At 42.1% G+C, this 13,531-nt stretch overlaps 1 protein-coding gene across 1 annotated transcript; it reads left to right on the top strand.

Annotated features, from left to right (window-relative positions):
- The first annotated feature begins 6,785 nt into the window (after window positions 1-6,785).
- ASB12 (ankyrin repeat and SOCS box containing 12) lies at window positions 6,786-12,571 on the top strand. Its single transcript, XM_034435083.3, has 3 exons — window positions 6,786-6,954; window positions 10,147-10,989; window positions 12,336-12,571. Exons 2-3 carry the CDS (start codon window positions 10,170-10,172, stop codon window positions 12,467-12,469), a joined length of 954 nt encoding a protein of 317 aa, XP_034290974.2. The 5' UTR covers window positions 6,786-6,954; window positions 10,147-10,169; the 3' UTR covers window positions 12,470-12,571.
- Window positions 12,572-13,531: the final 960 nt, after the last annotated feature.

Raw genomic sequence — 13,531 nt, 5'->3', positions numbered from 1 at the left:
TTATGAGATTTTCACTCCAACCCATCAAAACAATGTTTCCTTGCTTGTAATATGTGAGAAAATGGATTTCTGAAAAATATATTTGGTTGATCTGTCCCCACATCTGCATCTCTGCCAAAAAGCTATTTTTTTAGTTTTTTCAGGAATCGGTCTCTAACTTGACTCTGAAGAAAAGAGTAAAGATGTACTCAATTCAGTTCATGACTCCATGGGCACAATCAGTTATCTTAGCAGCAATATGGACTCTGATTTTTGTGTTTTTTTATTTTGCATTGATTCTGATTTTGTTGCATATTTCCCAGACTAGTTTCAGTCTTAGCATTTTTTGGTGGACTCTTCTCTAAAAAGAACTAACCAAGCCTGATCCTGCTTAATATTTCAGTATCTAATTATTCATTCAGTATTACTCAGCACTTTTCCCTCCTAAGATAAATGTCATCACTAAAATAAAATAGATTTATACACCAAAATCACTAAGTTGATAGACAAATATTACACTATCCACTCCCAGTATAGATGGGACTACAATTCCCTTCGCCTCCCGTAGTGAACCAGTTTGCTTCGTGTTGATAGGAACTGTAATCCCAACATTTGGAATTTGGTTGGTATTAAATTTGTGGGTCAATATCTGGTGACACGAATCATATCAATACTGCTATTTTAAAACCTTAAATCATGTTATCGAGTTTAAGCTTTAAGGTGCAACGTAAGTTTTCTGTACTTCATTTGGCTCCAATCTCACATTGAGTTGATCTTCAAAAGCTACCGGCAAGCAGGGTTGGAATTAATGCTTGGACAGAGCACTAGGGGATGTTGAAAGCAATAGCAAGCCTCTTTCATAGTGTAACCAAAAAAAATTGGTATCGTATCTCTAGAAGCCAAGAAGCTGTGCTTAACATACCTACTTTTATTTAGAATATTTCAGGCATCTGGTGTCACGGACTGTGCTCTCCAAATGCTGAGATAATCATGGAGACGCTAGTGATAATGTGCTCGAGACACTTGCTTATTTTTCTAAATTAGGGATGCAGTTGTTATCATAGCATGAAAATACCCTACATTTGAAACAGAACTGGCATTGGACTGTGTGGACCTACATGATGGAGATCAACAGGAAAGCTTTTCCTGTATTTGTCCATTTAAATGAGCAAGAGCAAAGTTATTCTTTGGAGAAAGATAATAATGCAGCATATAAATCCCTAACATCAAATGCATTGGATTCCAGAATGTGCTATTCTATCATGCCCCCTATAGGACATGAGCTGCAACTGCGGACATCCAACATGGACCAGCTCTTTGGAGAATAACATTTCTCCAACTTCTGGCACTGAAGGAGAAAATTGCACATTAATGGAAGTACTAAAGCTACCCACTCAAATGCTTTTAGATGTGTTGCAGACTTGAGAACAGCCTGGCCAACTCATACTTGGATTGTGATTCAGGGCTTGTGTGGTAGAACTGTTAGTCTTATGAATCCTATTAACAACCAGAAAAGGTTAGCTGGCTTCTAAATCCTCCTTTTGGTTTGCTCTTTGCTCTCCCACACAGTGCAAACGCCTCACTGGGAAGGGTGAGACTGGAGAACTTTGGAGGTAAATGGGAAACCACAACAGTGTTTTAGAAACCCAGAGAACAAGGATGGAAGGAAGGTCCGTGTGATGCAGCCCACCTATCAGGTATATACAGCCCAAGATTGCATGTGGTTTTCTCATGTCTTTGTGGCCTCCTAGAGCCCAGACTCCTAGAATCTGGAAGATTGTAGGAGAATCTGTGCAAAAATGATGATGTAAGCCCTTAAGTGTGCCTTGCTGCTTCTACCCACGCTTTTGTTTGGGTAATCAACTTCCCCCATTCATGCAATTGGCATTGCTAGCAACTTCTATTTCTTTCTTTGCCATATTTCCTCATCACTTCCTCTATCTTTCTTCTCTCAGACAACCTATAAAGAAGGAACAACTTTTGTTATTATATTGATGTTTTCTCATTTTCTCTTTTCAATGTTTTATTGTTTTGTTATTTTACTTATGCTTTGTTTACACTTTTTTCCTTCCTTTCTTCCTTTTTATTGCTGTAAGCTGCCTAGAGTAGGTCCACAGTGAGATAGGAGGCAAATAAATTTAATAAATACATATTTGGAAGGGTTGGACCTTCTGTCTAGGTATCTGTGAAGAAGCAGTAGGAAAAGGGATATGGCAGAAGATCTGACAAAGACAATATGATGTGGAACAGATGTTCTAATTTCTTTCCCATTTTCTGGTTTGAAAATGTTTCTCTTCATGTATGACTAACAAAACAATATTCATGGGTATCGGAACATGAGATGGAAAAGTGTCCAATTTCTCCATAGCTCTACTCCGCCTCATGACAGTATCAACTCTCATCTTCTTGGTTGCCTTGACAAGTCCACCCTACAATCACTTTGGTGGCAATTCACAATATCACAAAGTCTGAAAAAGTCCTCAGTTTTTGAGCTAAGTTTCCTTAGATAACTCAAGAGCAAAGTGCTCTGAGGAGACCCCCTCCAAGCTATTTCTGGGAGTAATGACTCTTCTTATCACCCATGAAAGGAATAAGAGCAGACACTGAGTCGCTCCTTCTGCCCTGTGGAAGGTTCTGTGGGCAGGAATATCAGAATAAGTACATGAGCAATGACGCCCACCTTAACAATAGTTGAAACAACAAAAAAAGTACAGGTACTCCTCAATTTACAACCATCTTTTTAGTGACTGTTCAACGTTATAACACCACTGGAAAAAGTGATTTATTATGTTTTTCACACAAGACCACTGCAGCATCCCTTCAAAATTCAGACACGTGGTAACTGGCATGTTCAGGTAATCCTCAATTTAGGGCCACAATTGAGCCCAAAATTTATGTTGTTAAGTGAGAATTTGTTAAATGAGTTTTGCCCCATTATACAACATTTCTTGCCACAGTTATGTGAGTCACCAGCTTATTAAGTGAATCTGGCTTTCTAATTAACTTTGATTGTCAGAAGGTTGCAAAAATAGATCGCATGATCTTGGGACACTGCAACGGTCATAAGTATGAGCCAAGCATCTTAATTTTGGTCACATGATCATGGGGATGCTGCAAAGGTTGCAATCGTGAAAAATGGTCACAAGTCACTTTTTTCAGTGCTGTTGTAACTTTGAACAGTCACTAAATGAATTGTTGTTAGTTGAGGACTACCCATATTTAACACAGTTTAGTGTCCGGGGGGTCATGTGATCACCATTTGCAACCACCTGAGCAAAGCAAAGTCAATGGGGAAGCCAGATTCACTTAACTGTGGCAAGAAAAGTTGCAAATGATGCAAAATTCATTTAACAACTGCCTCGCTTAGCAACAGATAATTGTGGTTGTAGGATTGACTACCTGTATGAGTTGACTGTGCTTCAGTTGTACCACTTCAGACATCTTACACACCCTTTGTAAGAGACCCTCTTAGCTAGAACTTTTACAGTGCTAGCAGAGAATCCAGAGAACAGATTCTGGTTTGGACCAATCCAACTGTGGATGCCAGGTCCCATCATCCTTAGCATGGCAGGATTGTCATCTAATACATGTGAAAAATGCCAGATGGAGAAGGCGGTCTTAAACTGTTTTTCTTCTTCTTTTGGTTAACTGTTGTAATATATTTTATACAATTCCATTGTATGTGACTAATAAATGATGCTCAACCAGGTATTTGCATGCACGGCTGCATCTGCTGTCAGCTTTGGAAGCCATATTAGGCCGGGAGCTTCCATGCTGCCACCTTCTCATGTATGGGAAAGTAGGAGGGGGGATTAAGGAGAGGGGTGGTTAGTAGACATAATAGCATTCTTCCTGTCGGTCAAGGTCAGGGCGATCCAGCACCTGGAGAAGGAATGATCAGGAGGCTGGATCGGGATGAAATTCCGATAGAGATTCAATAATATAGAAATTCAGTAATAAAATAATAAAAAATGGACATTGATTGGAGCATGTGACCGACGGGGGGGGGGGAAAGGGGGTGGTTTTGGGAGCTTTGACTTACTGAAGGAAAACCTGGGCTTTTCAGATTTGGGTTTTCCCAAATGTGCCAGTTTGCCTATTCTAGTAAAGAGAACTTTGGAAAATGTTTGCTTCCGTGTCTTTACTTGGAGTTGGGCTTTTTCTGGAACGCTGGCATCTGCTTTTAATTTCATCCTTTTGCATAGCTGCTGCCTTGTTGCCTTCTCTGGTCTTCCTCCTCACCACATGAATATTTGTATGGTGCTTCTCCTTTATGTAATGAGTAATCTTATAAACCATGGTAATTCATTCTTTTCCAAACCTTACTTACTGCCTTATGTTCTTTTTTAAAGTCGTGCAGCTATTATTTGTGCCTCCCCCCCCTCCAAGAGTATTTTATAGCTGCTTTGGAAGCACGGTGGTCAAAAGAGAATCCTATAAAAAGTGTGTGTTGTCTAGATAAATAGACAGAATATAGTTTTTATTCATTTTGGTTGGTGTAAAAAAAAAAAACAGCAGGAAAAAAAAGTAAGAGACAGAGGACAATACCTGTGAGATCCAGTGTATAAGCATGGAATGAGTAAGCAGAGTAAAGTAAGTAAAATGGGAATACAGACTATTAAAGTTAAGCTTCTTGAGTAAAATCTGTATCTAAATCTCAAAGGGGAAGCCCAAATAAACAAGCAGAATCAAAAGCCAAGCCCTCTAGATCTTGCCTCTCTGCCTTTTTGTTTTTCCCTCCTTGAACATCTTACTGTGCCTAATTTAGTTTGCCCATTATCAATTGTAAGTACTGATAAAGCCTCTTTTGTTTTTCTGATAAAAACCTCTGGTCAGTTTTAAAACCAATTGGGCATCGTGTGGATGGGATCCAAGAATACTTTTTCTGGGATGGGGGTGGGAGTGGGCAGTTGGTCTTGGGTTTCCTAATCATGATGCTCTTACAGCTGTTCGGTTTAGCTGCATGCCTTGTGTTGTAAGTGTTTTAATGTTTGGGCATGCACGCTGCATTAAATTGTAACATTGTTTAATAACAAAACCAGTTGTTTAATGACCATTCCAAGTTACTTTTTAACTACTGAAAACATGACTTAAAAAAAGAGAATGGACAACCATTTATCCAGAATGGTATAGGCCCTAGGGGGCTGGACTAGAAGACCTCCAAGGTCCCGTCCAGCTCTATTCCGATTGATTGAAAATTTGTCCTCACACTTACAATTGTTGCACCTGTCCCCAAAGTCAGATAATCAAATTTGGAGCACTTGGCCACTGGCATGAATTTATGATGTTTGCAATGTCCCTGAGTGGGTCATGTCATGTAAATGCCTCCTGGCAAGATGGGTGGCAAACAAACAAAGAAACAAACAAACCTTCACCAATTGCAATATTCTCAGCTGAGGGGTGAGAAAAAATAAGAATTTCCCAGGGCAGTAGGCTAGAAAGGGATGCCACCCCCTCCACACACCCCCTCCACCCCTCCACAAAAAGCCAAACCTCAAAAAAAAAACAAAAAAAAAACAACAACCCCCAAAGCTTTTCTGCATTACAGTGGAGAAAGCCATGTGGATGTGTCTAGGAAGGAGTTGGAAATGCTAATTTTTTAAAAGCTGGACACCCTGCAAGCTCTGGTTGTGCTGAACTCTGGATGGTTATCTAACACTTTTCCTTGTGGTTTATTACACAACCCCATTAATGTAAATGAAGCGGGCTCTGATAGATGACCACTGGATAACTTTCTATTCACTCTATTCTAAAAAGCAATGCATCCGGTTGGAAAAAGTACAAACTCAGCCAAAATCCTTTTGGTACCTCTAGGAGGCCTCTAAGTTGTCAGAAGAAAGGAACATTCTAATGACATACAGCTTAAAGGTTGGTTAGGTCAAGGGGATCCACGTGAGTTAAAAGTTGTCTATCGTCAGAAGATGATTTGAGTCTATGCTTCAGTAATCTACAAAAAGAATTATGACTGTTTTGCAAAGAAACTCAGTAATTAGGAAATGTCAATTAAAAATGACAAATGTATACGACCATATATATATACCACCCATGCTGGGCCTGGTGGCTCAGCAGACTGATAGGATTGTGATTAACACCAGCTGTCTGCAATTACTGTAAGTTCGAATCTCACCAGGCTCAAGGTTGACTCAGCCTTCCATCCTTTCTAAGGTAGGTAAATTGAGGACCCAGTTTGTGGGGGCAATAAGCTGACTTTGTATAAAATATACAAAAGTCTGAAGGCTATTGCTTAATGCATTGTAAGCCGCCCTGAGTCTCCAGAGAAGGGTGGCATATAAATCAAATTTAAAATATATATATATATATATGAATTGCTGAGTTAAGAGAATCCTTTGTCTAGAAGGGTATAAAAACCATTGTACCTAATTTCTGTCTTTGGTCAACGCTTCACCTACAGAGCTTTGAACCTATTGCGCAATATACAAATTGTCTCTGATTAATCACAAACACAAAAGTTGTGTTTGTCTTATTAAATCCACACCACCATCTGTTGGGTTCTCCCAACATAAACCATGGTTTACAGCATGCCACCTCAATCTGAGATCTTCACCCCAGGCTTCTCCATCCTCCAGTCAATTGCCCCACAGTGCCAGCTCAACCCGACCTCATCTTGCCCTCTCCACAGTTATCCCCATTGCCTCCGTCCGCAGGCCCGGCCCGGCCTTTCTCCGCGGGGCCGGAGGCTCTCCCGGAATGGAAGCTGCCCAGCCGGCGGGGCTAAAATTAGCGCGGCGCGTCCCCGGCGCAGCTGTCCCGTCTCGTCTTGTGTCGCCTCGACGGCTCTCGGCTCTCGCCGCCCGGAGAGGAAGCGGGGCGGCCGCGGGGGCAGGCGAGCGCTCGGGCGAGCCGGTCCCGGCCACCTCACAGAGGCCGGGCTGCGACACAGCCGGGCCGGCCGGTGGTGGCTCCGGACGACGCTCCGTCGGGCGACACGGCAACCCGTCCCAAGGCCACCAGCTCGTGAGTATCGTCTGCCGCCGGGGGGGACTGGAGACTCCTCCGACTAGCGGGGGGCTTTGCTGGGCCTGGAGGGCGCGGGCGGGTCACACAGGGGCGCAGGGCCTGGCAGCTGGGTTGGAGCGGGGTTACCTGGAGACAGGTGGAGGGGAGGGGAGGGCTGGCCGCCCCCTCCCAAACTGACGGCAATTTAAATGGGGGAGCAGCAGCCTGGCTCAAGCCATTTATTTTATTTATTTATGTATTTATTATTGAATTTCTATACCGCCCTTCTCCCTGAGGACTCAGGGCGGTGTACAGCCAGCATTAAAAAACATACAGTACAAATATTAAAAGATATATAAATTTGGCCCAATTAAAACTCACCCCAACATGCAGATCTTTGGCCGCTTACACTCTTAACCTGGATTTTGAGTTCTGTCATTGTCACCCAAATAAGCCAGAAGGGCTTCTGCCCCACACACTGTGCCCGGAAAGTCCAAAGTTACAACGGCACTGAAAAAAAGTGATTTATGACCGTTTTTCATCCGGATGATCCATGTAGCATCCCCATGGCCACATGATCAAAATCCAGATGCTTGGCTTCTGGTTCATTTTTATGAGGGTTGCAGCATCCTGGGGTCATGTGATTCCCCTTTTGTGATCTCTTGATAAGCAAAGTTAAGAGCCTTGATAGTACAGGGGTTTAGTGCACCCTGTTATTAACACAGCTGCCTGCAATTTCTGCTGGTTCGAATCTCTCCAAGGCTCAAGGTTGACTCAGCCTTCCATCCTTTCTAAGGTAGGTGAAATGAGGACCCAGTTTGTGGGGGCAATAAGCTGACTTTGTATAAATATACAAAAGAATGAAGGCTATTGCTTAACGCATTGTAAGCCGCCCTGAGTCTCCGGAGAAGGGCGGCATATAAATCAAATTTAAAAAATAAAAAAAAGTCAATGGGGAAGGCAGACTCACTTAACAACCATGTAACTACAGGTAGTCTTTGATTTACGACCACAATTGAGCCCAAAATTTCTGTTGCTAAGTGAAACATTTAAGTGAATTTTGCCCCATTTTACAACCTTCCAAGCCACAGTTGATAAGTTAGTAACCTGGTTGTCAAGCGAATCTGGTTTCCCCATTGACTTTGCTCATGAGAAGGTTTCAGAAAGGGATCACATGACCCTGGGACACTGTGATGGTCATAATTATGAGTCAGTTGCTGAATATCTGAATTTTTGTCACATGACCATAGGGATGATGCAAAGGTTGTAACTATGAAAATTGGTCATAAGTCACCTTTTCCACTGCTGTTGTAACTTTGAACCATCACTAAATGAACTGTTGTAAATTGAGGATTACCTGTAATTTAACCACTGAAGTGATTCACTTAACAACTCTGGCAAGTAAGGTCATAAAACGAGGCAAAACCTACTTAACAAATGTCTCACTTAGCAACAGAAATTTTGGTCTCAATTGTGGTCGTAAGTCGAGGACTACCCATATTCAGCAAATCTATGACTAGACAAAGCACCATTAGTATAATAAGTGAATCCATTCAGACTGTGGAGGCTTGATGTGGTCACCATTTCCCCAGCATGATAGCATCGCTCCTTGCCTTCAACTCTCCTTGTCCTTTCAAACCTTTCCCTGCTTCCTCTGCTGCCCCATGACCAGATGTCTTAGACTACAAGTCCCATTATGCCACAGAAATGGTGTGTTATGCAGCTCCATAACACACACTGAGGCCCTAGATATGGAAACATTGCTAAATTAGACAGGAGTAAAACTGTTCAGAATCCAGTTTTAAAGAATTAAACATGTTTTCCTTGCAGAACCCTCAGATTAAGGGATTGCATTTCAAAAATTCTGACATTGACATATGAGCATGAAAAAAATCCTCACCTGTATTTTGCTCTTCAGCTAAGAAATAGTGTGTCTCGATTTTCTGCACTGTGTTTCTGAGTTTAAGTTTAAGAACTATTAATTTCCCAAGACCACAAGAAATCTTTGTGGATGAACAGGGATTTGTTTATCAGAAATTTTCATCCTAGCTAGCATCTTCAACTTTGGGAATATTGAATAGCTTGTAAAATGTTACAGGCCAGAATCACTGGAACTATCCAAAATGTAATATAGAATAATACAAATAAAAGAGTTGGAATGGACTTTGGGGGTCTTCTAGTCCAACCCCCTGCTCGAGCAGGAGGCTCTATCATTTCAGACAGGTGGCAGTTCACAGTTCCTGCTTTTGGGGCAGATTTCACTTACGGCAATCTGTACTTGTATGTTTGGTTTTTCTTGTCTAAGATTCCTCTGTTGTTCCCAGAGAGATTGAAGCAAAGATATTTTATTGCTACACAAACTTTGGCTTCTATTCTGTGGCTCAGGACGAGACAGGTATAGGTCATCCGTGGCTTACAACCACAAGTGGGACCAGAACTTCCATTGCTAAGTTGGTTAAGTGAATTACGCCTGATTTTGTGATTGCTTTTGCCATGGTCATTAAGCAAATCACCACAGTCATTAAAGGAAGTGCATGATTGTTAAGTGAATCCAGCTTCCCCTATTGACTTGCTTGTCGGAAGCCATCTGTGAAGGTTACAAACGGTGATCATGTGACTCCAGGATGCTGCCACCAGCATCAGTCCTTGTGGGGGGGGGACGACACTGTAATGGTTTAAGGACAGATTGTAAGTCATGTTTTTCACTCTTTTCACAACTTCAGATGGTTGCTAAATAAATGGTTGCAAGTTGAGGGCTATCAGTACATTCAGCTGCTTCTCCCCCATCGCATCCTGAAGAACTGGATCCCAGGCAAAAAGAATTATACCCAAATCAAACATGTCACTCATGGTCCTCCTTTTGATTAAACTAGACATATCCAATTCCTGCAACTGGTTTTCATATATTTTAGCCTCCAGTCCCCTAGTCATCTTTGTTGCACAGCTGGCTGGGAATTCTGGGAGTTGAAGTCCTCATGTCTTAAAGTTGCCAAGTATTTTCTTTACTTTGTAGGGAAATGCTAGGGAAGCCACCTGAAATACATTTATTTATTCATCCAGACGTAGAAACTACATTGTGTTTGCATGTAAATAGTGTATGCTGGGTTTGGTACTTGTGAACCAGCTGCGTCTCACCAAGAGACCCCTGACCAAGGTTGCAAAAACTGTGCTTTCTCCAAATCATTAACTCAGCATCTGTGTGACTCCTAGCTTCCAGCACAGCACCATTCACGATGAAAGTCCCCCTCAAGAGACAATTCAAGATGAGCCTGCTGGATATCACCAAGATGTTCTCCCTGTTCCAACCCAGTGAAGATGAAGATGGGGACAAAGAAAGACAAGAGCTGAGTCTCGCCGTGTCACAGGACAGCTACCAGCTGTTGGACCAACTGTTGCACCAAGAGAGTTACAAACGCGTCATCAACAGTCGGAGTGGTTGGGGGGTGCCAGGCACTCCCCTGCGCCTAGCGGCTTCCAAGGGCCACGTCAAGTGTATCAAGGTGCTTCTGGACCACGGAGCCGAAGTGGACAGCTTGGATGTCAAGGCCCAGACACCACTGTTTGTTGCTGTCAACAATGGGCACCTTGATTGTGTGAAGGTCCTCTTGGAGGCAGGGGCTTGTCCTTCTGGGAGCATTCACAACAACTGCACCCCGTTGCTCACGGCTGCAAGAGAAGGATCCCTGGGAATCCTGCAGGAGCTGCTGTCACACGGGGCAGACCCTAACGTCAAACCTCGAATCCCAGAATGGGCGGCCAACTCTGTGGCCTGCTGTGGACCTTTGTATTTGTCTACCGTCTATGGTCATCTGGAGTGCTTCAAGACCCTCTTGCTGTACGGGGCTGAGCCCAACTACAACTGCTTGGATAGGAACATGATCACCCGAATTAAACACCCCAAGACTCTTCTGGAAGTCTGCTTGAAGCATGGCTGCAGGGTGGAGTTTGTCAAGCTCCTCATTGATTTTGGTGCCAGTGTCTACTTGCCTGGCATCATGTTGGGGAAGAGCTCAGCAAACCCTGAAGTGCTTGAGCTGTTGGCCAGAGAAAGAGGTAACTTGTTTTTTCTTTTATTTAATGTAATACAAGGTTATGCAGATTCTTAAAATCTCTCTCCTTCTCCCCTTCCTTCCTTCCTTCCTTCCTTCCCTTCCCTTCCCTTCCCTTCCCTTCCTTCCTCTTTCCATACATTGCCTATCACATTATTTGTTTCTGAGATAAGCAATACTACACAAGGTACATAAAATGAATACAAAAGAGTCACCCAAAACAATTCAAGTCATAAGCTAAGAAAAAAAACCCAGACAGACATATACATATAGCTAAATCTATATTCACAACAACAGCATTCTGTATACTTTCCATACTTTTCTTTATGGGTTAAGTACAAAATGAATAACTGGTTTTCTTTATAGCCTGGATGGAAGTGACCATCCCTTTCTAGAAATTCTGCCAAACAGTTTTGCATCAGTCACAGCTGAAGAGTAACAAAATTATGAGTACTTGTCCCAAAGGTGCTTTTCCAAAAGGCAATCGGACTTTCTTGTTTTTTTTTCTTGAAAATGTTTCACTTCTCATCCAAGAAGTTTCTTCAGCTTCTTGGATGAGGAGCAAAACATTTTCAAGGAAAAAAACAAAGTAAGTCCAGTTACCTTTTGAAAAAGCATCTTTGGGACAACCTGGATGACTGAGAATCTCCATAGGTTTTTGTTAATTAAAGTCATTAAGTTGAGTACCTATGGAGATTCTCCATCATCCGGGTCATGGTTGTCCCAAAGATGCTTTTTCAAAAGGCAACTGGACTTTCTTACTGTTTTCCTTGAAAATATTCTGAAGAAGCTTCTTGGATGAAAAGCAAAACATTTTCAACGAAAAAAAAGCAAAAAAATCCAGTTGACTTTTAGAAAAGCACCTTTGGGACAATCATGACCTGGATGTTGGAGACTCTCCATTGACACTATGAACATTGGTTGCCCCGAGTTCCAGGTGAATAGGTTTCTAGGGGTCTTGGGGTGAACTTTAAGGGTTGGTAGAACAAGGGTGGTTCACTTTTTCTTCTTTTTTCCCTCTCCCCTGCTCTCCTTCTCCCCCTAGATCTTCCAATGTTCTCCAAGGTGGCCCTTCTTCCCTTCCTCTTTCATCTCCAGTATCTTTTATTATTTTACATATTTCCCACCAAAAAACCAATTCTGCCTGTAACAGCTCTATTTCAATCCATATACAGAACAGCTAGATTTCATGCTGGGCATAGACCAAAAACCACAAAGCATGGATGGTTCTTCATTTCTATTGATGTGATGACCTTGAAGGCATTACAGGGAGTGAAATCTTTAGCAGCGTTAACCATGCAATGATGATTACTGCCTCTCTCTCCTCCCCGTTCCCTCCTGCTGTTCCAGCATTGCCCAAATCCTTGATGTCTCAGTGCAGACTGGCAATCAGAAGATTTATGAAACTGGAGAACCATCCCGAAGCTGTGGATCAACTGGACATCCCACTAGTGCTGCTCAACTACCTCAAACACCAAGTGTAACAGAAGATCAACGCTGAATTGCCCAGGGTTACCAAATACTGTAACTGGATAACGAAAAAAGAAAGAAAGAAAGAAAGAAAGACACTTCTAAGAATTGAAAAACCAGTGTGTGGTGGTTTGCTTGAATGAATTTGATGGTGTGTGAGAAAAATAATGCACTAGCTAGCTACACAGAGTTTCCCAATTTAGGGAATCTTAAGAAGCGTGGACTTCAACACCCAAAATTCCTCCAGGCAGCATGCTGGCTGGGGGAATACTGGGAGTTGAAGCCTACTATCTTAATATTAACAAATTCACTATCTTAACATTAACAAGTTCACCAACTTTATATTAACATTGACCAACTAAAATGTACAAAAAAAAAAAATCTCACTCTCCTGATGGACCGTTGGGAAGAATCAAGCTTTATTCTTGTGGGGTTTTTTTGAAGATCAAGCTCCATTGCTCTAAAGCAGAGATTCGCCACACCGAGGTTAACGAAAGGGCACAATTAATGAAGAGATCGCTATCCACCACCATAGAATGAATGAAACCCTATTGCTCTTATCAGGAGAGGGATGTTTTAGGAGGAATTTTAAAATTCTTTGGTCTTTAACTGTGACATTCCTATGTTTGGACTGAGCTAGCATTTTCATCTGTTTTTGTCAGGTTCTAAAACCCAAGAGAAACATGTTGTGGTTGTTCTAAACAGATTTGTAGGATGTAGAATAACAGAGTTGGAAGGGACCTTCAAGGTTTTCTAGTCCAACCCCCTGCTGCAGCAGGAGATCCCGTCCCATTCTGAATAAATGATGTCCAGGGTCTTCTTGAAAATCTCCAGTGATAGAGCACCCACAACTTCTGGACGCAAGCTGCTCTTTATTTATTTCTTTATTGTTCCTCACCTTCAGACAGAAATCTTGCCAAAGTAGACTTGTCCCATCAGGGGAATTCTGGAAGTTGAAGTCCAAACATCTTAAAGTTGCCAAGGTTGAAAAAATGCTGTATTTGAGAGTTCATCTTGTGGTACCATATGAGTGTTTTAATCAATATCACTTTTATTTGATAAGATTAAACTTGTTT

This window comes from Pantherophis guttatus, chromosome 12 (assembly GCF_059756535.1).
Source record: "Pantherophis guttatus breed Tessera chromosome 12, ASM5975653v1, whole genome shotgun sequence".
Taxonomy (NCBI): Eukaryota; Metazoa; Chordata; class Lepidosauria; order Squamata; family Colubridae; genus Pantherophis; species Pantherophis guttatus.
This window is presented reverse-complemented; position numbering and strand designations above follow the sequence as displayed.